The sequence below is a fragment of the Myotis daubentonii genome, chromosome 16, assembly GCF_963259705.1.
Source record: "Myotis daubentonii chromosome 16, mMyoDau2.1, whole genome shotgun sequence".
NCBI lineage: Eukaryota > Metazoa > Chordata > Mammalia > Chiroptera > Vespertilionidae > Myotis > Myotis daubentonii.
In genome coordinates, this window is record NC_081855.1 from 38,297,588 (window position 1) to 38,321,494 (window position 23,907).

Genomic DNA, 23,907 nt, shown 5'->3' on the forward strand with positions numbered 1-23,907 from the left:
TTTTGAAGTAAAAAAACAAAACGGGAACAAATACAATATTTGTATTTGCATGTGGCCCGCAGGCCGTAGTTTGAGGACCCCTGACTTAGAACTTCTAATCAGCAGTGACATGTAGCCCAATTTATATTTCTTTCCAGTTAATTTTAAATTTCCCTTATTTTATCTTTGTGAAAAAGTACATACCATGTCATTAATCACTCTAAAAATCTGAGGTTGTAGGTCTGTAATTCTGGAAATTAGGCTGGCTATGGAGCCCTTTTCATTCTTTTTGCCTCTAACAACTTTATTTGGGGTCTAATTTATATATCATAAAATTCACCCATTTTACTCATACAAGTCAGTGACAATTAGTGTAATTAGAGTCGTGTAACTAGCGCCACTATTAGTACCTTTACATTACCCTAGAAATAATCTTTGTGCCCATTTGAAGGTACTCTACATGCTTCTTCTAGCTTCTGGCAACCCACTGATCTACATTCTCTCTATAGATTTGACGTTTCTGGACATTTCCTATAAATGAAATCATACAGTATGTGGTCTTTTGTGTGTGGCTTCTTCACTTAGTGAGATGTTTTCAGGGTTCATCCATGTTGTAGCCTGTATCAATACTTGATTAATTCTTACTGCCATATAATCCATATTATTTATTCATTCACTAGTTGGACATTCAGGTTGTTTCTATTTTTTGACTGTTGTAAATAATACTGCTATGAACATTAGTGTACAGATATTCCCCCTTTTAGTTTTTTTTTTTAATAAAATTAGCCATTTTAGAGTGAACAACTCAGTGGCACTGAGTACATTTACAATGTCAGTGTTCAGGTTTTTGTATGGATATGTCTTCACTTCTCTTGGAAATAGACCTAGAAGAGGAATTGCGAGTCTGTTTTTCAAAGTGGCTGTACTTTTCACAATCCCACCAGCAATGTATGAGTGTTCCAGTTTTTTTAAACCTTTGCCAGTACTTGTTAGACATTGTCTTACCTTTTCTTTATATTAAGAAAATCATTTGCACTATGCCAAAAAATATAATTTGGCCATATTGGTGGATATGAAGTAGTATCTTACTGTGATTTTAATTTGTATTTCCCTAGTGACCAATGATATTAAGCACTTACAGTTCTTTTATCATCCTCTCATTGCTATTTAGATTTTTTTCTTTTTAATCTATGAAAAGAAAGCAGGGTGTTTGTGAATTGTGGCCAGAAATATTTCAATCTAGTTTGTGATGCAGGGTGTTTCACTGATTTGGGTCTATTCACTGGAAGGATTTTGGAATGCTCTTACATTAGCTCCCTAAATGCTGCCTTCTAAAATGTTCCTTGGATTTGTCAGTCCTATAGCATTTCTTACCAGAACAGAACTATTGGCCAGGAGGAAAGTGCTATAAGTAGACATCTAGAGCAGCGGTTGCCAACCTTTCGGACCTCGCAGACCACCAGTGATCCGAGGACCACCAGTTGGCGACTGCTGATCTAGAGGGTAGAAGACCCTTTAACATCAATAAAAAGGCATGGTTTCAAGTACAGAACCTATTTACCTTAAGCAGTCTCAGTTTTCTCATCTATAAAATGGTAAAAATATCTGTCAGGTTGTTATAAGGAGCGTACAATAAAATACATAAGGTACATAGTAAAATGCAAATACATAATATATACTAGACATATATCTAATACAAGGTTATATGACTCAAATTATTAATAAAAATCTCCTGACAATAAGACTTAATCATAAGCACAAATTTTATATGGTAATATCACCCTTACACTTCAGAGGTTACTTAGCATCCTCTACAGCAGTGATTGGCAAATATGGCTTTGTACTTCATAGAGTCTCTCTTGAAACCACTTAACTCTGTCATTGTAGCTCAAAAGCAGCCAGAGACAATACAGAAATGAATGGGTGGGCGTCCTTGTCCTTGTGTTCTTATAAAACATGATTCATAAAAACTGGTGGAAGGCTGGATTTGGCCTTGGACCATAGTTTGCCAACCCCTTTTCTACAATGAAAGACATCATCTCCTTTGTTTACCAGGATCCTTTTATTATAACCAAACATGGCTATTTGGGTGGTGGATAAAAAGGGTAATAATCCATTTGAGATCTTTGAATAGCTACTAGTGGGTTATTGGCAATATACTTGTAAATAATTTGCCTTAAAGAAACTCATTAAATAACCCCCCAAGGTTAGTTTTTGCCATGATCTTAAGATACCTGAGCCATAGTTAAGATCCCTAAGATGAGATTGCTCTGGCTTCATCATGCTTTCTCTTTCTTCGGGAAGTATTCAAAAATACTGAGCAAGTTTCCTACCAGCTACTAAAGTGCTATAAATTTAGATTCTAACAAATATTTAAGAAAGGGACTCCATTGCCATTCATCTCTGACAAAACGAGATCCCTTCTTGCCTGAGCAATAGTTATAGATACTGAAAAGACCTTTTTCTAGTTGTCTGAACCTCAAGGTCTCTTTAAGAATCCATCAGCTTAGAATTATGTGAGGTTTTTGCTACCTCCTGCCTGGTAATGGGATCTGCCTGTCACCTTTGTCAACTTGAGTTTAACTAAACTGAACTCTTCGGAACAAAGGAGAAGAAATCAGTAGACCAGCAAGTCTGTAGTACAAGTAAAACTTATACCACAAATCCTAGAATCTAGCTCTATATTTCAGACTTATTTCCTAGGTATTTATTCCAGCCTCACTGGGACTCTGAGTGTTGCTTTGTGGTCTCTTTACTGGACCATTTAATTGAAGTTCATTTACCAACTCCTTTTCCCATTTTTTCTCCTCAAGCTCTTAACCAAGTCAAATAACTAAACAAACAGCCTGAGTTATGAGTCACTAAAAAAATAAAGCGATCCAGTGTGACTTCTTTAACTATTCTCCTCTTCTCACTAGTAAATCAGTCTATATCATTATCAATTCTTACCTTTTTCTCATCTTAGGGGACAAGATGTCCCTGTTCCTATTTTTTTTTATTATGAAATATATCTAACACATAAGAAAGCAGAGGTAATTGAATAATCAAATACTATACCATTTTTAACAGGTGTTAAGATTTGCCCATGTTTGCTTCAAGTCTTTTTCTTTATGTTTAAGAAACAAGTACAGAAGAAGTCCCCTTTGTATCCTTCTCTTACCCCATTTCTCTCCCTTCTCAGAGATGATTTCTACCCTTGAGTTATGTGTTCTTCTCATCCATAATTTGTACTTTTCCAACATAGATATATATTCATAAACAGTATACAGAATTATTTCATGATTTTTAAACCTGGCATAAATAGTATCACAGTCGTTATATAATTCTATGTATATTTGAGATTTATCAAGAGATCTAGATCAATGGTTTTCAACTTGTGTATACAGTAGTCCTCCTCTATCCTAAGGGGATACATCCCAAGACCCCCGCAGAGCTTCTTCATCAGTGAATGTAGCCTCTCCAGTAATTTTTATATTTTTTTAGTCCAAATCTCTTCCTGAATTTGTGTAACTGTCCTTTACTTGTGGTAAATGGCTAGATGTCACTTGTTTCAGGGGATGCCTTGTGGAAGTTTTCATACAGGCTTCGTGCTTTCTGGTGTAACTTGTTGCTGTCTGTTCATATTTTCCACCCACAAATTTAATGTCCTTTCTATCTTAACTAAGCACTTACACACACTGGGGTCATAACTTTTGCAGTTGAAGATACCCAACTAGCACTGTTTCATTTTTCTTGTTCACAATTTCACGCAAAAGAGATTTGTCCTTGCCCTAGCTGGTTTGGCTCAGTGGATAGAGCGTCACCCTGCTGACTAAAGGGTCCCAGGTTCGATTCCGGCCAAGGACACATGCCTGGGTTGCGGGCTCGATCCCCATTAGGGGGCGTGCAGGAGGCAGCCGATCAATGATTCTCTCTCATCATTGATGTTTCTATCTCTCTATCCCTCTCCCTTCCTCTCTAAAATCAATTTAAAATATATATATTTAAAAAAAAAAAAGATTTGTCCTTACTGTAGAGATTAACAACTTCAGCATACTTTTTTATTTTCTTAAGTCAAGAACTTTCACCTTTTCACTTAAAGGAAGCACTTTACAGCTTCTCTGTGATGTGTTTGAATCACCAGCATCCCTACTCTTGTGCCTTGAGGCCATTATTAAGTAAAATAAGGGTTACTTGAACACAGCACTGCAATACACCACAGTCAATCTGATAACTGTGGCAGCTACTAACATGACTACTGGGCAGGTAGTGCATACAGCGTGGATACACTGGGCAGAGGGATGATTCACATCCCAGCAAGATGGAGCAGGACTGCAAGATATCATCATGCTACTAAGAATGATGCACAATTTAAAACATGAATTGTTTATTTCTGGAATTTTCCATTTAATATTTTCAGACTGCAGTTGATGACAAGTAACTGAAACCACAGTAAACAAAACCACGAATAAGGGGGGACTACTGAACGTTAGATTCTCCTGGGGAACTTTAAGCACATACACATATTTCTTACTCCCAGAGACCATTATTCATTATTCTGGAGTATAACCCAGGCTTCTGTTTTTTAATTGGTACGTTTTATTTCTTAGAGCATTTTTAGGTTTACAGAGAATACAGTTGGTTCATATACTCACTCCCCCCACCACGTTTTCCCTATTATTAAAATCTTGCACTGGTGTGGGACATTTGTTATAGTTGATGAGCCTATATTGACATATTAACTAAAGTCCATAGTTTACATTAGGATTCATTGTGTGTGTTGTATAGTTCTATGGATTTTGCCAAACGTGTAATATGTATCTACCATTACAATATCATACAGAATAGTTTCACCTACTCATAAATTCCAAAGCTATCAAAAGCACTCCTAGGTAACTCTGTGGAATTGGCAGGCACACCCATTGGGGAATCAGCTCTGATGAAGCCCAACTGTTCTGGGCTTCATTCTATCCTAAATCTTTGGCCCAGCAATTCTTCAACTTGTAGTCCTTCTATGTCTTCAAGGAAGATGTGTTTTAAATTTTGTACAGCTTTGCCCTAGCTGGCTTGGCTCAGTGGATAGAGCGTCAGCCTGCAGACTGAAGGTTCCCAGGTTCGATTCCGGCCAAGGGCACATGCCTGGGTTGCAGGCTCAATCTCCAGTGGGGTGCGTGCAGGAGGCAGCCCATCAATGATTCTCTCTCATCATTGATGTTTCTCTCTCTCTCTCCTTCTCCCTTCCTCTCTGAAACCAATAAAGAAATATATTAAATTTTGTACAGCTTTTCCAGTTGTCCTTTGCAGGAATGTTTGTCCAAATTACCTAGATCAACCATTACCAGAAGTGGAAATCCACCCAAGTTCCCCTGAGCAAAAATTACGACACAACGTTCTGGGAACATCCGGCTTTACTCTAAACAGCTTAGGCTTTCTCATTTAAAATGTACTTGGTGCCCTGAATGACTGAAACTATCCTGGGTATCACGTAGAAAAAAAGGGTAATTTACATTCAAGGGTAATTTAAATTCAAGACTTACAGGTCCTAAGCAGAGGAGAGAGTGCTACATCTTTCAGAGAAGCTAAATACACGTTGCTGATTTGAACATAAATAGAAGAATGTGCATTTCAAGGCATAAAGCAAGCAGAAGTAGCTTAAGTTTTTAAAAAGAATGCCTCCGCAGAACCACTTATTAGATCTCAAACTTCATTGTTAATATCTTTCTGCCCTTGGGATTTCCTGCTTTAACTCCTCACTTGACCCAGATACTGGCGGAATGGTAAGATGACTGTGAAAGAGTCTTGCCCTAACAACAGAAAATTTAAAACACATCTTATTCTAACTTCCTTTTGGAGAAGCCCACGTGAAAGGGGCAAACATTAGTACATGCCATGGGAACTAGGCCAGCCATACAAGAGAAAATTTGTTACTGATGGCAGTCAACCTATGTTGTTTTCCTGCGGGTGAACAGACATGATCATTGCACTGTGTATCAGGGTGAGGAATGCTAGCTACTGTAATAAACCTACAAAATCTCAATGACTAAACAAAGGTTCATTTCTCATTTACATTGCAATTCAGTACAGATCCTTGGACAGGCTTCTTCCACTTAGTAGTAAAATCTCCAAGGACCTCAGAATCCTCCATTCAAGAAGAACAATAGAAAGTGTGGGGAGGCCCTGGCGGGTATGGTTCAGTGGTTGAGCATCAACCCATGCACCAAGAGATCATTGGTTCGATTCCCAGTCAGGGCACATGCCTGGGTTTGGGGCTTGATCCCCAACATGGGGCATGCAGGTGCAGCCAATTAATGTTGATGTTTCTCTGTCATCAGTGTTTCTATCTCTCCCTCCCCCCTCCCCTCTCTCTAAAATCAATTTTAAAACATTTTTTTAAAGAAAAAGAAAGTGTGGAGAAATGCACAGGAAGTTTGGGTCCAAGCCTGGACATGATATATTACTTCTGCCCATATTTTATTAGCCAGAAATCAGATACATGCCCCACATGAATGTAAAGGAGATTGGGAAATATCATTTTCCCAAATGCCCAGGAAGGAAATGAGATGGAGATCAATGATCACATTGCATTTTTTGTGTCACAGTGTGTATTTTACTAATTTGAATTTAAGAGATTGATTCAAGAAGGCTAATAGAAAAGGTGTGTGGGGGGTGGGGGGGGTTATATCCAAATATAGCAGAAGAGAGAGGTGTTATGTAGATTTGTTGGAAGAGACTGCTAAGATAGAGACATTTGACCTTAGCTTATCCCAACAGAGCCAGTCTTTGTCCCTATCAGTGGTTTTGCTGGGCACAGGCATTGTTAGGGTGAGACTCTACTCTCACTTATTAGTACCCCAAACCTAGAGGTCACTAACTTATTGCCAGTGGTACTTTTTAGCTGGGCTAATGACTTGTCTCAATATTTCTTTTTCAGGGTTTGAGTAAAAAAGTTGGTGTGTCATCCTCCATCCTCCAAGGTCTCTGGATCTCCTACAGCACAGAAGGTCTGTCCATGGCATTGGCATCTTTAAGAAATCTCTACACTCCAAATATAAAGGTAAATGCATACGAGTTATGTAGATTAAAGAATTAACTGTGAAACATAGAATTAGGAGGACATTTAAGTGGCTATTTAATTGATCTTTGACTTGCCTTAGACTATCTCCTATTAGCCTTTTATTGATAACTAGAGGCCCAGTGCACAAATTTGTGCACCAGTGGGGTCCCTCTGCCTGGCCTGTGTGATAGGGTCAAAACCGGCACTCCGACATCCCCCAAGGGGTCCCGGGTTACGAGAAGGTGCAGGCCAGGCCGAGGGACCCCACCAGTGCACGATTGGGGCCGGGGAGGGACGCTGGAGATTGGCCAGCCAGAGATGACCGTGGGAGGGCTCCAGGGCATGTCTGGCCCGTCTTGCTCAGTTCTGATCGGCCAAACCCCAGCAGCAAGCTAACCTACCAGTTGGAGTGTCTACCTCCTGGTGGTCAGTGCACGTCATAGTGAGCGATTGAGCGGCCTTAGCATATCTTTAGCATATTATGCTTTGATTGGTTGAACAGATGACCAGACACTTAGCATATTGGGCTTTTATTATATAGGATATGTTTTTTAAAATATTTTATTTATTTCAGAGGGGAAGAGAAAGGGAGAGAGAGAGATGGAAACATCAGTGATGAGAGAGAATCACTGATTGGCTGCCTCCTGCATACCCCACACTGGGGATTGAGCCCGCAACCTGCATATATGGCCTGACCGGGAATCAAACTTTGACCTCCTGGCTCCTAGGTTGATGCTCAACCACTGAGTCTTGCCAGCCAGGCCGATAATATGTCTTAAATGGTTACATTTTATTCTGTGAATTAAAGAGCAAACTATTGGCCTTCTATAATAGTTGACCCTGATTTATAGGATCAGGTCCTGCTGCTTTTAGGGAGTAAGTCAATCTCAGGTGGCCTTTGTTTTAGTAGGAGCTTTTCTAACCAATAGTTCAATAGTAGAGACTACGTTCAGCACTACAGTACAGGTGGCATTTTCTCTAGTTACTAAGTGGTTTATGTAAAGAGACATTTTACATCCCTTTCCCAAGGCAAGGTATTGAAAAAAAGGAACACATAATAATTATTTTAAAAAGCAGTTAATTAAATGCTACTAGACACTATTATAGGGTCCCAGGTGACTTAATAAAAGATGACTAAAAGGATGTGACTAATATTTGTTTGAGTGTTATTTTTATTTACTTATTTCTAGGTCAGCCGACTGCTGATTTTGGGAGGTGCCAACATTAATTACCGGACAGAGGTTTTAAATAATGCCCCAATTCTGTGTGTCCAGTCTCATCTTGGTTACACAGAAATGGTGGCCCTGCTGTTGGAGTTTGGAGCCAATGTGGATGTCTCTTCTGAAAGTGGCCTGACTCCTCTGGGCTACGCCGCAGCGGCGGGCTACCTGAGCATCGTTGTGCTGCTGTGCAAGAAACGGGCCAAGGTAATGGCTGCCTGGCTCTGCTGCTTCTCCTTTCTTCCCTTTATCTCTCTTCCTGCTGTAGTCATCCTTATCTCCTGTGTTACCTCATGAATCCAGGTGGAGCACATCAAACCCTGTTAGGGAGCAGATCAAAGGGAATACGGGCTCCCCAGACATCCCAGTGTTTGCGTGCCAGCTCCACACTGCATCTGGACACAGTCCTAAACCCTTTGAGGGGCACTTAGAAAACCTCATTAGCAGCAGCCACAAAAAGTCTCCACCTAACAACCAAGAAATTCTCTACTGAGCTCAGAGTAAGGAAAGAGAAGGTGGAGGAGCAGGGAGACTGCAGTGGGAAATCTGAACTGAATGGTGCCTGCAGCCTCAGCCTTTCATGTGTAGAGAAGATAAGTTAGCCATGGAGATAAGAACAGAGACCAGACTCCCTCTTCCTATCCTTAAAGATCCCCACCAAAGAGGTATGGGAAGAAGGTGGTTCTCTCTGATTATCCTCAAATTGACCAGAGGCAGTCAGAGTGTTTCTGTTAGTATATTTTAATTCTCTAAAAACCTTTCTAAAAAATGTTTTTGCTTTATAGTAACCCAAGAGCCACTGATGTAAAATAACTCTATTTCAAAATATTGGTGAAAAGAAAAGTGCTGGCCTCAAAATGGAGGCCTCTGAGGAAATTGTAGCCTTGTGGTATTTTGTTTCAGTCCTGAAAACAAACTGAGGATTTTGGTGGTTTTGCAATGAAATATAAGTATGACCTCATTCTGAGGTGTCCAGTGTTTTTACCAGTGAAGAGAATGGGACTCCTGAGACTCCCTTGGGAACTGGGACCTTGGACCCTCAGTGGAAACCCGAACCTCTGATGTTTACGGTGACACAATGATGGGCCACCTCTAAAGTCCTGTTCAATAGAATGAACACCTCAAGAAATAGAATGATAATTGGGCCTTATTACTGTTGCTGTGAGTTCATATTTTAATCACAACTGGGTCTTTCCTGCTGCTCAGCTGTCATTTTACTCATCTCTCATTTTCCCCACAGTAGATGTATAAATCTTTTGTGTTCTTTTCAGTACCCTCTCAAACTTATTTTACCCTCCTACATTACTAAGATTGAGTTCCTCTCAATGTATATCTCAAAACTATGAATCTTTATCTACACTCCCCTTTACTTCTGCCTTAGAAAGGAACTGTTTCCTCCCTTTCCAAAGCAATGGCCTCCACCTATATTTTTTATCTCAATGAGTTGCTTATTCTCTCACATTTTATTTCATTCTTTTTCTAATTTATACTGCCTTTCCCCCCAGTTTCTACAACCTTATGAATGTCTCCTCTAACTCAAATGAGAAATTTTCCTTTCTCCTAACCAGGAGCTCCCATCTCTTACCTTCCATATCTACCACACCTGTTCTACGAGTCATCTGTACTTGCTACCTCTGTTCACTTAGTACTCCTTAACTACTTGTCGTGTGGCTTCCATGAGAGAAGGAGGAGGCAATTCATTAAAAATTATATACTTTGGAATCAAACACAACTTGGTCAAAGCCTGCATTCGCACTTACTTTCTGTAACGGCTTAGAGAAGTCATTGAACCCCTCTTAATCTTACTTGTTTCATCCAGAAAATAGAATTAAAAACAAGAAAACCTTTTTAAAAAGAGATGAACTCTCTGTATCTGATTTAGTGCCTGATAAATAATAGTCTTTAAAAAAAAGAACACACTTGGACACAGACAATAATGTGGGTGAAGGCCTGGATGGGGTGGGGTTGGGGCAGGGTGGAGCGGGGAAAGAGAGACATGAGGGACATCTGTAATACTGTCAGTAAATAAATAAATAAATAAATAAATAAATAAATAAATAAATAAAACAAAACACAGTCTCCTGGTACTCAGATGTAGCCACTCTCTCAAAATCCACTAACAACTGCCAGTCACCAAATAAAGTAACCTTTTCTCATTTCTCACCCCTTAGACAGTATTGAGTATACTTCTCAGAACTTGTAATATGGTCCTAGTACCCCTCCTGCCTGTCTAGTTGCTCTTCTCTCTTCCTTCTCTTAATATAACTGTTCACTAAGATTTTGTCCTCTCCTCATACTCCCTCCCATGGCTTCTGCATTAAGAAGATAATGAAGAATATTAGCCATTTATTTTGTAGAAAGTTCTTGAATTTTAGTTTGTCTGATATTTTCTCATCATTAGAATATATATTTTTGTCAATTATACCACCAAAGTGATACCATTAACTTCTGTTGCTTTGTTAAGGTGGTGCCTTCCAGGTTTCTCAGGTGTGAAGTTACTGTCTACCCTTTTTAATTAAGAATTATATTTTAGGGAGATGCTTTGAGACCTGTTTCTCATGCTTTTGTCCACTAATTTTAGGATCCATCAGTGTTTGCCCAATGGTGATTTTCTATTTCTCCCATTCCTTCAATATTTTTAATTGGAATTCTATCGTAAAGAAGAGCTATAACTTCTCCCCCATGTCTTTATTCAGTTATTTCTAGCACAGTGGATTTCTAGATACTGATTTTATACTATGAACTGTAACCGTTGCTATTATGATTTATTTTGTTGCTCAAATTGGCCCATATTTGGTCATTGGAAGCTCTTTCAGTTTGGGTACTGTGTCCTTTCAAATCCCTAACCCATTATTTCATAAGACCCTCTCAACTTTGCAGTTTAAACTTCTCCTTTATGTACCCTTTCCTTAAAAAAAAAAAAAAAAAAACTAGAATTAATCATTTCCTATTAGTGAATTAATATAGACTTAAGTTCATTTGGGCGCTGTAACAAAATACCATAGAGTGAGTGAGTGGCTCATAAACAACATTTATTTCTCACAGTTCTGGAGGCTAAGCCCCAAGATCGTGGTGCCAACAGATTCGATGTCCGGTGAGAGCTTCCTGGTTCACAGACAGATCTTCTTGCTGTGTCCTCACGTGGTGGAGGGGGACAAGCAAGCTCTCTGGGGTTCCTTTATAAGGACACTAATTCCATTCATGAGAGCTCTGCCCTCATGACCTAATCCAGGGGTCCTCAAACTACGGCCCGCGGACCACATGCAAATACAAATATTGTATTTGTTCCCGTTTTGTTTTTTTACTTCAAAATAAGATATGTGCAGTGTGCATAGGAATTTGTTCATAGTTTTTTTTAAAACTATAGTCTGGCCCTCCAACGGTCTGAGGGACAGTGAACTGGCCCCCTGTTTAAAAAGTTTGGGGACCCCTAACCTAATCACTCCCCAAAGGCCCTATTTTCTAATGCCATCTGGGTTATAATTCCAATATATCACTTGGCGGGGATACAAACATTCAGAACATAACACCTTTCCGACTAAATTCATTTCAGGTTCTAGCCAGGAATGCTCTGAAATTTTATTGCACATTGACTCTTCTTATGGCATTTATTATAAACTTCTTTTTTGGACAGACATTTGTCATATTGGTCACATCTCCCCTACCTTGTTTGAAAATCCTTGAGCACAGAATTTATATTTTACTATCTTGTTCACCTTTTCTTTTCTTTTTTTAAATATCTTTTATTGATTTTTTACAGAGAGGAAGGAAGAGAGATAGAGAGTTAGAAACATCGATGAGAGAGAAACATCGATCAGCTGCCTCCTGCACATCTCCCACTGGGGATGTGCCCGCAACCCAGGCACATGCCCTTGACCGGAATCGAACCTGGGACCCCTCAGTCCGCAGGCCGACGCTCTATCCACTGAGCCAAACCGGTTTCGGCTCTTGTTCACCTTTTCATTCACCTTGCACATCGTAGGCATTCAGTAAACATTTGTTAAATAAATGGCTGAGTGGATCTAAAGCTGGGAAAAATCAGATAGAGAACTTGTTTCAAATGTTCTAACTACCACTGGAAGATAACCTGTCAGAAAAGGCTGTGGCTAGGGACTTTCTGGTAGATTGATCTTAATCAGGCCCTTCCTTCAGCCTAAACCAACACTGCGTTGTAAAAACTGCTTCTGGAACTGAGTCTAGCATTAAGGTCCAAGTAACTCTAGCCATTTTGGTCAAATCTTTGAGATTCTGCCCTCACACTGAAAGAAAGATGCAGCCTTTGCCAAAGCTTGGTGGTCAAATGATGTGTGATTCATGATACAAAAGATACTTTACTTCTTTGGAAGACAGAGAAGGAAAGAGAGAGAGAGAGAGAGAGAGAGAGAGAGAGAGGGCGCTTGCTTCAAAATGGGTTTTTTTTTTCCTTTCATGGTTTCAAATACATTTTTTTGTACCAAGAGAGCTACGAGTCTTTCAAATCTTGGTCGGAAAAGAACTATTTAAGGACAAAGGAGAATATACCTCAGAAAAACAAAGCTGGAACTGGAGGGGTTTTTTGGTTTCTTTTGATGTGAAAACAAAAGCCTGACCCTGTAACCTCAGGGGGCTTCTACCAGAGTTATGGCTCAGTAGTGATTTAGGCTGAGTAGGAGAGTGTCCTCTGAATTTCCTCAGATTGGTTCAGGTCGTGGGAAAGACTGACTCAGTCATCCAGGCTGTGCAGTGGGATGATATGACTAGAGTGGGGGTACAGCCCCATTCTTCATTCACACAGATTTCTCTGTCCCCTTCCCTTAGGTGGATCACTTGGATAAGAATGGACAGTGTGCTTTGGTCCATGCTGCACTCCGAGGTCATCTGGAGGTCGTCAAGTTTCTGATTCAGTGTGACTGGACAATGGCCAGCCAGCAGCAAGGGGTGTTTAAGAAGAGCCAAGCCATCCAGCAGGCCCTCATTGCTGCAGCCAGTATGGGTTACACTGAGGTAAGAAAGCAGGCAATTAAAGTTAGTTGTGTTTTTTTTTTTCAATTTATGTATTGAAAGACTAGGAGACCAGGAGAAAAGGGTTGCATTATTGCAAAATTGCCACTCTAATTAATGTGAATTCGCTTTTTGATCACTACTCTGAGGAATAGGAAGCATAGACTCCATGAAGCAGTTGAATTCTAACCAAGGTACTTAGAATTATGGGCACAGAATGTGGGAATTGGAAAGGACCTTGGAATTTATCTAATCCAGTTCCTCCCCATACTTTCACCCCTATTTAACAGATACTGACACTAGGCTCAGAAGGATTATTTATTGAGCTGTGTCCCCATGGATAGGCAGTGTGACATGGGAATAGCACAACATTTAGAATCTCAGAAGGACTAGGTTTGAGTCCCAACTTTGTCACTCATTAGCTCTGGACCTTGGGCAATTTACCCAATCTCTTGGAACCTTAGTTTACCATCAGTAGAGTGGGTCTAATAAACTATTTTTACAAGGCTTGTATGAAAGGTACTTTGTAAACTGTTAAATACTATACAAACGGTATTTTTGCTAACTTATTTATTTATGATAGTAATAATATAGTGGCAAAATATATGGAATTGGTAGTATACTAGGAAATATTAACAATCAGCTATGGGAAGGAGAGTGAGTGGAACAGGAGAGAGGGAGGAGGAGAGTGAGAGAGAGAAAGACAGAGACGAGAGCATACATACAGTCATGTGCCACCTAACATGTGCCACCTAATGACATTTCGGTCAACAACAGACCTCATATATGAGTGTGATGTAACCAAGGAGTATATAAATGGCATCTGGAAGAAGACACTCAAGAGGTTTGTCCCTAATTTCAAAGGATTTGCCAAGGATGTGAAGGTTGCAAAAATCAACAGGGCTGTGGCTGAGATGGCAAACACTTTAACCTGGATGTGGGTGATGATGGAATTGAGGAGCTCCTAGGGGTGGTTCCTAAGGAACTGACTAATGCGGAGTTGTTGGAACTAGAACAGGAACACATAACTGAAGAAGAGGCAAAAGAAAAGGAATGGCAAAAGAAAGAGAAGAAGAATCCCTAAGGAAATTCACAGTGGGGTTTAGTAGAAGCTTTTGAAGACCTCAATAAGCTCCCTTAAAAGTTTGAAAATATGGACCCCCAACACCAAAAAATTTTCATTAATGCAGTATCTGCTTATAGGCAAATTTATGATGGAAAATAAAATTTTTAAAAAAAAGACCACCATAGACACCATTTCTGAAAAGAATGACAAGTCCTCAAGAAGAGCCTCAGGCAGGTCTTTCAGGGGGTGTTCCAGAAAAAGACATGTTTTCATAGGAGATGACAGCTCTATGCATGTTATTGCCCTTGAAGACCTTCCCGTAGGGCAAGTTGTGGAGGTGGAAGACAGTGATAGTGATGATCCTGACCCTGTGTAGGCCTAGGCTAAGGTGTGTGTTTGTGCCTTAGTTTTTAACAAAGAAAGTTTTAAAAATAGAAAAATTTAAATTTTAAAAATAGGAAAAATCTTATAGAATAAGGACATAAAGAAAATATTTTTGTGCAGCTATACAATGTCTTTGTGTTTTAACCTAACTGTTAATACAAGAGTTGAAAGTGTGTTTTTTAATTATAAAGTTAAAAAGTTATTGAAGAAGAATTTTTTTAATTTGGTGTAGCCTAAGTGTATAGTGTTTAATAAAGTCTACAGTAGTGAGGCTCTAGGCCTTCACATTCACTCACAACTCACTCACTGACCCACCCAGAGCAACTTCCAGTCCTGAAAGCGCCATCATGGTAAGTGCCCTATACAGATGCACCATTTTTTTTATCTTTTATTTTGTATTTTCACTGTACCTTTTCTGTGTTTAGATATACAAATACTTAATATTGTGTTACAGTTGCCTGCGGTGTTTAGTACAGTAATGTGCTGTGCAGGTGTGTAGCCTAGGTGTGTAGTAGGCTATAGCACCTAGGTTTTTGTTAAGTGTACTCTAGCATGTTCAGGCAAAGACAAGATCGCCTAATAACACATTTCTGAGAATATGTCCCCGTCATTAACTAATGCATGACTATACTTAAATTTATGATAAATTTTACTGGTACAAAGAACATGTAGTACACAGTTTACAAGTGATAATGAGCACAATACTCTTAATTGAAGGCTAATGTTGATGTTTGCTAAATTTGTGTCATAACCAGCCTAGCAAGTTGGCTATCATGCCACTCCACTGTGATCTTATAAAATGAATTTGTACCCCAATTTACCCAATAATTTCATTGTCATTAAATCTGATATGTGACCTATTGTTAAACTACTTCTTGCCCTCATGCAAATTATATTCATTAAACTGGAAGTTCTTTTAGCTGCAGCACTAAATCAAATCCTGATTTGTAATGTTTGCCGGTTTCAGGGTGTAGATACTCCCTCCATGGCCGATTTCAAGCTACCAGTGTGACATCACTGAACACAAAGTTGTGGAGAGGTTCACAGTAGCACACCATTCTGTAGTATTTTCATCATACAGACATCACCTCAAGAGCATAGATCATTGTAAAACAGTGGAATAATCAGGAAATTACAAGATTTTATTTTTTAACTTTTGTTTTAAATATAATTTAATTGTGATTTAACTTTTAATAAACATCTTTGTTTAACACCAGACTTGCAAAAATCCCGAAAATTTAAAGTTCAGCTTTCATTGGCCAGTACCACTGCATGAGTTGCTTCAGAGATGCAGCTACCCTATCAACTGACCTAACATGTCCCCAAGGGAATATTAAGTAAAACTGGAATTTTATTATCTTTGTGAGGCTTTTTAAAACTCTCTACAGTCAAATTTCTGGAAACAGAGCTGTCACTTTCCTTTCTAATTAGCAGCCATTCCCCCATGTCCCTAAAACAGTCCTTATACTTAAAGGAGATAGTCGCTGTGCTCTGAAGATATACAAGCCCTAAGGTTGTCCATATTTATTTTATTTTTTGTTTAATGATTGGTTTTTTCTGTTTACTTATTGGTATTTTTATTTGGAGGATGAAGGGTTGCTTCTTTAAGTTAAATATGAGAAACATGTAATTTTTAAAAATCACATGCTGTATAAGTGAATTGTCTTCAGAGAAGCATGTAAACTGTGCCTGATAGGAACAAATACTCATCATGGCAGCTTCGGGTTCCTTTGCGAGGCCAGGCACTTCCGTTCCTTCTGTGTGCAAGAGGTTTCATAACACTTGTGTCATCCAGGTAGCTTTCAAACCTCACAGGCTAGTGTCAGTAGCATAGTTTTCCACCTGAAGTTGAGCTGACACAACTTCTTGTTTCAGATTGTCTCCTACCTACTTGATCTTCCAGAAAAAGATGAAGAGGAAGTGGAGCGAGCACAGATCAACAGCTTTGACAGTCTCTGGGGAGAGACAGGTACTTGTCATGGACATCACTCTCATCTCTCATGTATGTGTTGTATGTGTGCGGAGGTGTTCTCTGCATCACCCACCCTGATTTTTCCTCTGGCACACCTTGGGCATCTCTCTGATGGCTTTTGCATTGGAGACCAATTCAGCCGAAGTAAAAAGTCAAGCAATTTCTCTCTTTCAATTCCCCTTCCCTTTGGATTCCCCATACCATTAGCACCAGAGTCTTCTTTCAAACAAAACTTTCCCCTGCTCTTGTTTCCAAATATTTTTAAAAGACTGAAAGTTTCCTTACAATGTGCCAAACCAGAGCAGAAAATAGTTGTGGCCTTTCTCTTTTTTGATGTTATCCTTGTAACAGTTAGGAATAAATAATTCTCCTGTCAAAATAACTCTCTTCACCTGTAGTTGTAAACCAGGAGATTACATTTTTATCTATGACTCTGGCTTCACCAAGTGCTATGGCAGAGTGGTACCTGACACAGTATGAGTCAAGTTGGTCTCTGGGGGCAACATGAAGGTGTCACCCTGTAAAGTGCAGCCACATGCCATCTCTCTGTCTGTAGCGAAGAGATTTCTGTATTGCTTAGTATTTACTACATAAACAGAAGCCTCTTCCTTGTGACCTTTGTAGGAAATGATTATTGTCTTTCCCCCAAGTCTAAACTGCAACATCTGAAGAAACATTAGTAACCTCCTATGTGTTTTTATGGAACCAGGGCAATGAAAATTGTAGATTCACCACAGATATGTGTCATTTTTGCCAGGAGGAGACCAATATTGAGATGGCCAAGTTAGGGAGAATGTTTACCAAACAAGAAGGCTATGTGTTTTGCTTAGAGTCAGAGTGTTATTAAAAATAAGAAAAGATACTTGAATTCATTTAAAATTTACAATCACCTACTGAATTGCAATGTTTCCATCCATGGCAAAAATCTTACATAGGTTTCATGGCTTCTCTAACATTATGTAGAATGGTCCAGAGCCCAGGAATTTACTCCTCAAACAATCCCTCCCTCTGTAAGAGCCAAAGGGAGCAGATGCCAGGCAGCTGCAGCTTAAGAGCCTGTGACAGATTAAAGGAAAATGTGCAGCTGGAAACAGCTGTTGTCTCTGGGACCCCACCCTGAGGGAAGCCAGAGGACAGACTGGGGGAAGAGACTGGCCAGGACATCCGCAGTCCTGGAGTATGCATGTTGTGAGCTAGAGCTGCAGAGGGACATACTGGTTTACTGCTCTTGTCAGCAAAGCTTTCCCCAGCACAGCGCTGCCCTCCCTCCCAGCAGACTCCCGTGGTCAGACCACGCACATACACCACAGGGAGAACAAAAAAGTAGTGGTCAAATGGTGATAATGGATAGAAATTACAAGGCCTACACATTCTAGTAGTATATTTAAAATAATTACTAAAAATGTTCAAGAAGGGTGTGAACTAAGTAGAAGACCTTTTTATCTATATGAATTGCTTATTAGAATAAAACTTTTGGTCTCAGGACTTCTAAAACATTTCATACTTTAAGTATGCGGTAAAGTTTGTTACATTGTCTTACACATGTATCATATCTCAAGGTTGTGAAAACTCAGAGCTTCGTGTCAGTTTGATTATAATCAGAATTGTGTTTAACGTGGTATTTATATGAAACAATTTCAGCATTAGAAACATAAAATGCTATTTAAATTTTGGCATAGAATGAAATACATTTGTAGTATAATTTATAGACCTATAAAAAGTTATTTGACCTTAGAAAAATTTGGGGGAAATGATATCTTTGCTATGTGAACATGTTCTGACAACCCACCAAAAATTATGAGTTGCTTTTCTTTCTATAGTGATGGAACTAAGTAAACATGTTTCTTCCTAACTTATAGCACATAATCATTTAAAATTTATAATGATCAATTGAATTGTGATGTTTCCTCCAAAGACAAAATCTTATATATGTTTCCCTTATATAGGGAACGAAGGTCTATGATCTACAGCCAGCTGGTTGACTGCAACCCTGTTCTAAACAACATAATTTATCCCTGAGGAAAATATGATGGTCATGATGTCTTCAACAATCTGTACCACTTACTAAATTGAATCTAAGACACTAGTAACTATAAGAAACTATATAATCAATGCATTTTGTGCCAGTACAAAAAACAACAACCTCTGCCAGTTAAACTGGCACAATTCCTTATTACCACATCAATTGTAAGAGGCATTCCAATTCAGAGGTGTTAAAATGTGAAAGAAAAAAGCACATCTTAGAATCAACGAACTATATCTTAGCATGTAGTGAAATATTGAGGTGCAATTTTTACATGTCGGATTTTCTAAAAGCAGATCACCAGAATATCCTTGTTGCCTTTGTCCCCATTTTGCAGCCTCTTATCCTTCCAGGTAGCATCTTCCTACATCCAGCTTTCACCCTCTGGCTGACCCCTCCCATCCCACAGGGTTTGCACAGACTTTTTATGGAACAACACAGAAGAAAAGCAATTTGGTGACAAGATTATTCACCACTCCCTCTTCTCCTTTGTCGTATGGGCAAAAACTATGACTAGCATTAAAAGCTTCTAGCAACTCAAGGGCCTGAGTCATCCCATGGCCCAAAGGAAGCCAGTTCCAGAGTAAACAAGATACCCTCATTCATGCCCTCATCATCTCTTGCCTAGATTATTGCAAATATATCCTAACTGCTCTTCTTGTCTGTAGCCGCACCCTTTTGTGATTCATCTCCCAGACTTCAGCCAAAGCAATCTTTCTGAGCCACAGTCTGTTCATGTCACTTTCCTGCTTACCCCCCTTCAATGACCACCTGTCACATTAATTAAGTTATTTAATGTAGCATTAAAAGACCAGTCATGATCTCTAGCCTCATCTATTGCCAGTCTCTCCAGTTACTCCATATACAATAAACATGCTATCTCCTACCTCATTGCCATATACATTCTCTGCCTGTGCCTAACATGCCTCCTCCTTGCCTTCGAATGCCTGTAAGTCTCCTATTTCTCTTTCAGCTTCTAGCTCAGATTATCATCTCTTCCTAGAGACCTTCTCAAACACTTCTTCCCCTGTGACACCTCCATACAACCAACCTCCATGGACTTATTTCTGTTGTACATGTCACACTGTGTAGTAATTTATTTGTTTTTCTGAGATTCTTACTGAACCATGAGTTCCTTAAGAGCAGAGACAGTGTCTAACAAGTAGCTCAATAAATGTTTAATTAATGTTTTGTAGCAGTGATCAGTGTATGTCTCACAACCACACCCTCCCGTTGGTCAGGTGACCTGTCTGCTGCACTCTCTCTAGGTTAGAAAAAAAAACAAAGAACCATTTGCTTTGCTGTGTTCTATTTAGTGTCAGCATCCCATCCAAGCAGACTGGCTATTCCCCAACTCTGAGCTGTATCCTGTCTGCCTCTTCATACTCCTTAGATTTTTCCATTTGGAAAAGGACCATTTATGTCAGATAATCTCATCAGATGCTGACAAGCTAGCAAGCAAATTTTGTGACTGGTCTCTCGGAAAGAGATCTGGCTCCAAACTGTTGTGGTTGCGCTGAGAATCAGTTTGTTGTTTTTATAGAACTGGCTTTACCTTAATCTTTTTTCTTTTTTTCCCCCCCAAAAAAGTTTTAACAGTTTTTTATAAGACTGCTATAAAATCCAGCCAAAGCAACTCCTTACTTTTGGATTTTGAAAAGCACAGATTCCATTTTACATAGTTGTGTTGCTCTGAGATGAAATTGGCCAGCTGCGTTAATGACCATATTCAGCTATCAGCTTTGAGATATGAATTCCTGCCAAATTACATCATAACCTAAGAAGATACAACAAAGAAAAAGGCCAAATGAAACATTCCCTCTCATATAAATGTGCGATCCAGTGGGTTGTAATGAGCCAACCAGAGCAATATAACTCCAGGTTAGAATGGACAGCATAAGTTTAGCGTTCAAGATGGACCCTGGGCATGCATGGCAGCTGTATTCTGTGAACTGGCATCATTGCTGAAAGGCTGATTCTGAAATACTGTGCATATTTTCTCCAGGGAATTGTAAATTCTTTTGTGAAAAATAATGTATTTGCCCCCCTTTTCCCATACATAGGATATTAAAAGGGAAGTTTGCTGCAACCCTGTCACCTACCTAGTAGCTGCTTTAAATGGGATCAGAACTTGGGAGTTAGAAATTTTCCAAAGTATTTGTTTTATGTACCAACAAGGTGATGTTACAATTCCTCACAAGTATCTAACTCATTCAAGTTCTTTTCACCCCCAGCTTTACTGAGATATAATTGATATATGACATTGTGTAAGTTTCAGGTATACAATGTTATAATGTCCATTCAAGTTCTTAGACTGCTCTGGTGTTCTGACCCAAGAACTGAAGTGTTGCAGTTTCTGAAGTATTAGAAATATAAACTTGAGAAAGAGGGAAGATTGCTTTGATTTTGGTTTGAAGAGTAAGAGACAAAACTTCTTTATCAAGTCAATAGTCAGACCCATCAATACCTGCACACATTCGTTGGGGGTTTAGAAATGACCCTCACCCCAGGTGGGACCACGCCACTTCCCGTCTGTGAGGAACAGGACAGAAATAATGTTAGGACTTCTCAAATAAAACTGAAAATGCATATAGGACAAGGCATAGATGCATCTAGTTTGAGTGAATATATCTTCTAAGATTGCCCCTTAAGCCCTTCTTATCACTGAGGAAGGAAAAGATTACTTGAAGGTTTATCTTGGTGGAAATTACAGGTCATCTTGGTTTTGCACATGAGTCAGTTGTGGATACATTTGGCCAAGCCCAAAGACAAAATCCTATCATTTGCACTTGAAAAAGATTATAAGTGACCATTTGATTTGAAGTTCCATTGCTTCCCTCATTAGATACCAACTGTATCAAAGATCATAAACAAAGGACAGCAGCAAGGAAAGACCGTTTAAGTTTCTTCCTGCTGTGTCTCTTATATTCACTATAGCTAATTTCTATCTGTGACTCCATCTTTATATTCACAACAAAAGAGTTTTTTTGTCACACCTCTTATCTTGACTATTGCCTTGAACACTTCTGATCCTCATATAAAAATGGTTGCAGATATACTAGAAATGTCTGTCTCAACTAATGAAGGAAAGGAATGAAAACTGTCCCAAGACCCATGGACTGCAATTTCTAACTTTGGTTCTTGGGTTTAAGGGTCCAAGGACTGAGGTGGCCAGAGATTGTTCCTAGCTAATTCTAAAAACAAGACCTTACTCTGCAAAAGCCCTTCTCTCTGCATTCCAGCCACACATATACCAGTAGAAGGTGTGTAGCTAGGAAGAGGTTCCAAAAAAGAGTCAGGGTAGGAAAAAATAAAATGAAGTAAGTTTGATCAAAGGTGATGTTTCAGTAAATGTGTTCTTATAATTGTTTCTGCATATTATAAATAAGCCCATTTAAATGTAGTTGTATTCACTTAAATTTTCATGACAAAAGTAGCTAAAAATCATTATTGTTGGAGGTAAAGTAGCATTTATATTAATCAAACACAGATATACTGCCATGTTTAACACACAGGATTAGAGATGGCAGGAGCCGCCTGTTTTCAGTCTGTGTTCTCTGCCCTTAGCCCTGACAGCTGCAGCCGGAAGGGGCAAACTGGAGGTATGTCGTCTGCTCTTGGAACAAGGGGCGGCAGTGGCCCAGCCAAACCGTCGAGGGGCAGTGCCCCTATTCAGCACTGTTCGCCAGGGCCACTGGCAGGTAAGCAGGGCAGCTACTTGTAGGACCATGGGCAAGAGTGAACTCTAGGTGGGAAGCTCTGATGCAGAGAGAGAAAAAAGAATCACAAAATTTGAGTTACCCAGCAATCATCGCATTTGAGGTCTTGGGTGTTTGTCATTACTATCCCAGTTGAGAATATGTCAGAAATTTAACATTCAAAATCATCCTCACTTCTAGATTGTATAGAAAGACTGGCTACTTTTGGCCTGGTCGTAGAATTGCCTCTTTCCAGAGAACATTTTACAGTATCCACAAGTTCTTGGGGAGGTTCATATCTCAACAGATCCCTGCTAACCACTTATTTGCAGGTGTCTGAGATTTGCTAAAAGAAAATGTGATGTATATAAATTCTAGTTATGCGGTCTTCCCAGATGTTTGGCTTCTGGATAGATGCTACTTTGTACACTTAGGATGGAAACGAAAGCATATTGGTAATAATCCTTTTCAAAGTACTTGAGTAGAAAAAAGGCTGTAGAAGCCAAACAGTGCTAAAGAGTTGAGACTCTCTATGGTATTCAGTTCAGTCACAAATATTCACTGCAGGCAGCTTTGCAACTGCTAGAGGTTAATAAAATGGCACTGACACAGGAGGGACTTGTGTTGGAGTTTAGTTATGGGGTTGCTTAGTCCCCATCTTGGCCATTGTTACCTTAAATTCTTTTTTATTTAGTGGCTGAGTCAAGCATTCAGAGTTGAATTCTTCACATTTAGCTGTCCCTGCGAGAGTCAGAGGTGAAATCACATGGTACAAGGGCTGTGCGGAACTTGAGGGGGTGCTTGCAGTGGAAAGTTACCTGGGGGTTCACACAGTGTCTGGGATAGTGTGCCTGCGTCTGCGCAGCAGCTCTTCCTGATAACGGGCAGCCTGTTGCTCTGAACTTGCAGATAGTTGATCTTTTGCTCACCCATGGAGCTGATGTCAACATGGCAGACAAGCAAGGCCGGACTCCCTTGATGATGGCTGCTTCCGAAGGCCATCTGGGAACGGTGGACTTTCTACTTGCACAAGGTCAGTCCTGGGCTGCCAGAGCTGGATGGTCAGTGCCCATAATTTACAGTGATAGATTCCAAGACATGTTAAGAACAGATATTATTAATCCTTGTGGCTTGAGGGATCTTCAGGATTCTAAACAAATGAACATATTCAAACTCTTCCGTTAAAGAGTTTGAATAATCACCAACTTTGCATTTTAATATATATTCAATGTATCTTCCAGGGATTGTATTTTGACCTTAACTTTATCAATTATTTTGCAGTCCTGCATAGCTAATATTTTTCTTGTATCCAAAGAAGGCAACGGGAGACTAAGACAGTTGCTGACAATGGTACCCTATTTGAGGACTCGGGATATTATTACCCTCCTCTTGTAATAAATGCCTTTTGACATTTACCAACAGTCACATATTCCTGGTGAATGGGAAATAAGTTAAAGGAGACACACCACCATCAAAACATTTCAAATTCCTTTTGATTGCTATGACCTCCATTACCTGTGCAGAACAGTGGGGAGTGCTGGTGGGCCTCTGC

At 39.5% G+C, this 23,907-nt stretch overlaps 1 protein-coding gene across 8 annotated transcripts in view; it reads left to right on the forward strand.

Annotated features, from left to right (window-relative positions):
- TANC2 (tetratricopeptide repeat, ankyrin repeat and coiled-coil containing 2) overlaps positions 1–23,907 on the forward strand; it is a 281,996-nt gene that overhangs the window by 238,414 nt on the left and 19,675 nt on the right. For all 8 annotated transcript variants that reach the window (XM_059669888.1, XM_059669889.1, XM_059669893.1 and 5 more), the window contains 6 exons: positions 6,890–7,012; positions 8,203–8,439; positions 13,030–13,215; positions 16,538–16,631; positions 22,225–22,358; positions 23,265–23,388. In XM_059669888.1, the coding sequence (XP_059525871.1) occupies positions 6,890–7,012; positions 8,203–8,439; positions 13,030–13,215; positions 16,538–16,631; positions 22,225–22,358; positions 23,265–23,388 (898 nt within the window). The remainder of the gene's footprint in view (positions 1–6,889; positions 7,013–8,202; positions 8,440–13,029; positions 13,216–16,537; positions 16,632–22,224; positions 22,359–23,264; positions 23,389–23,907) is intronic.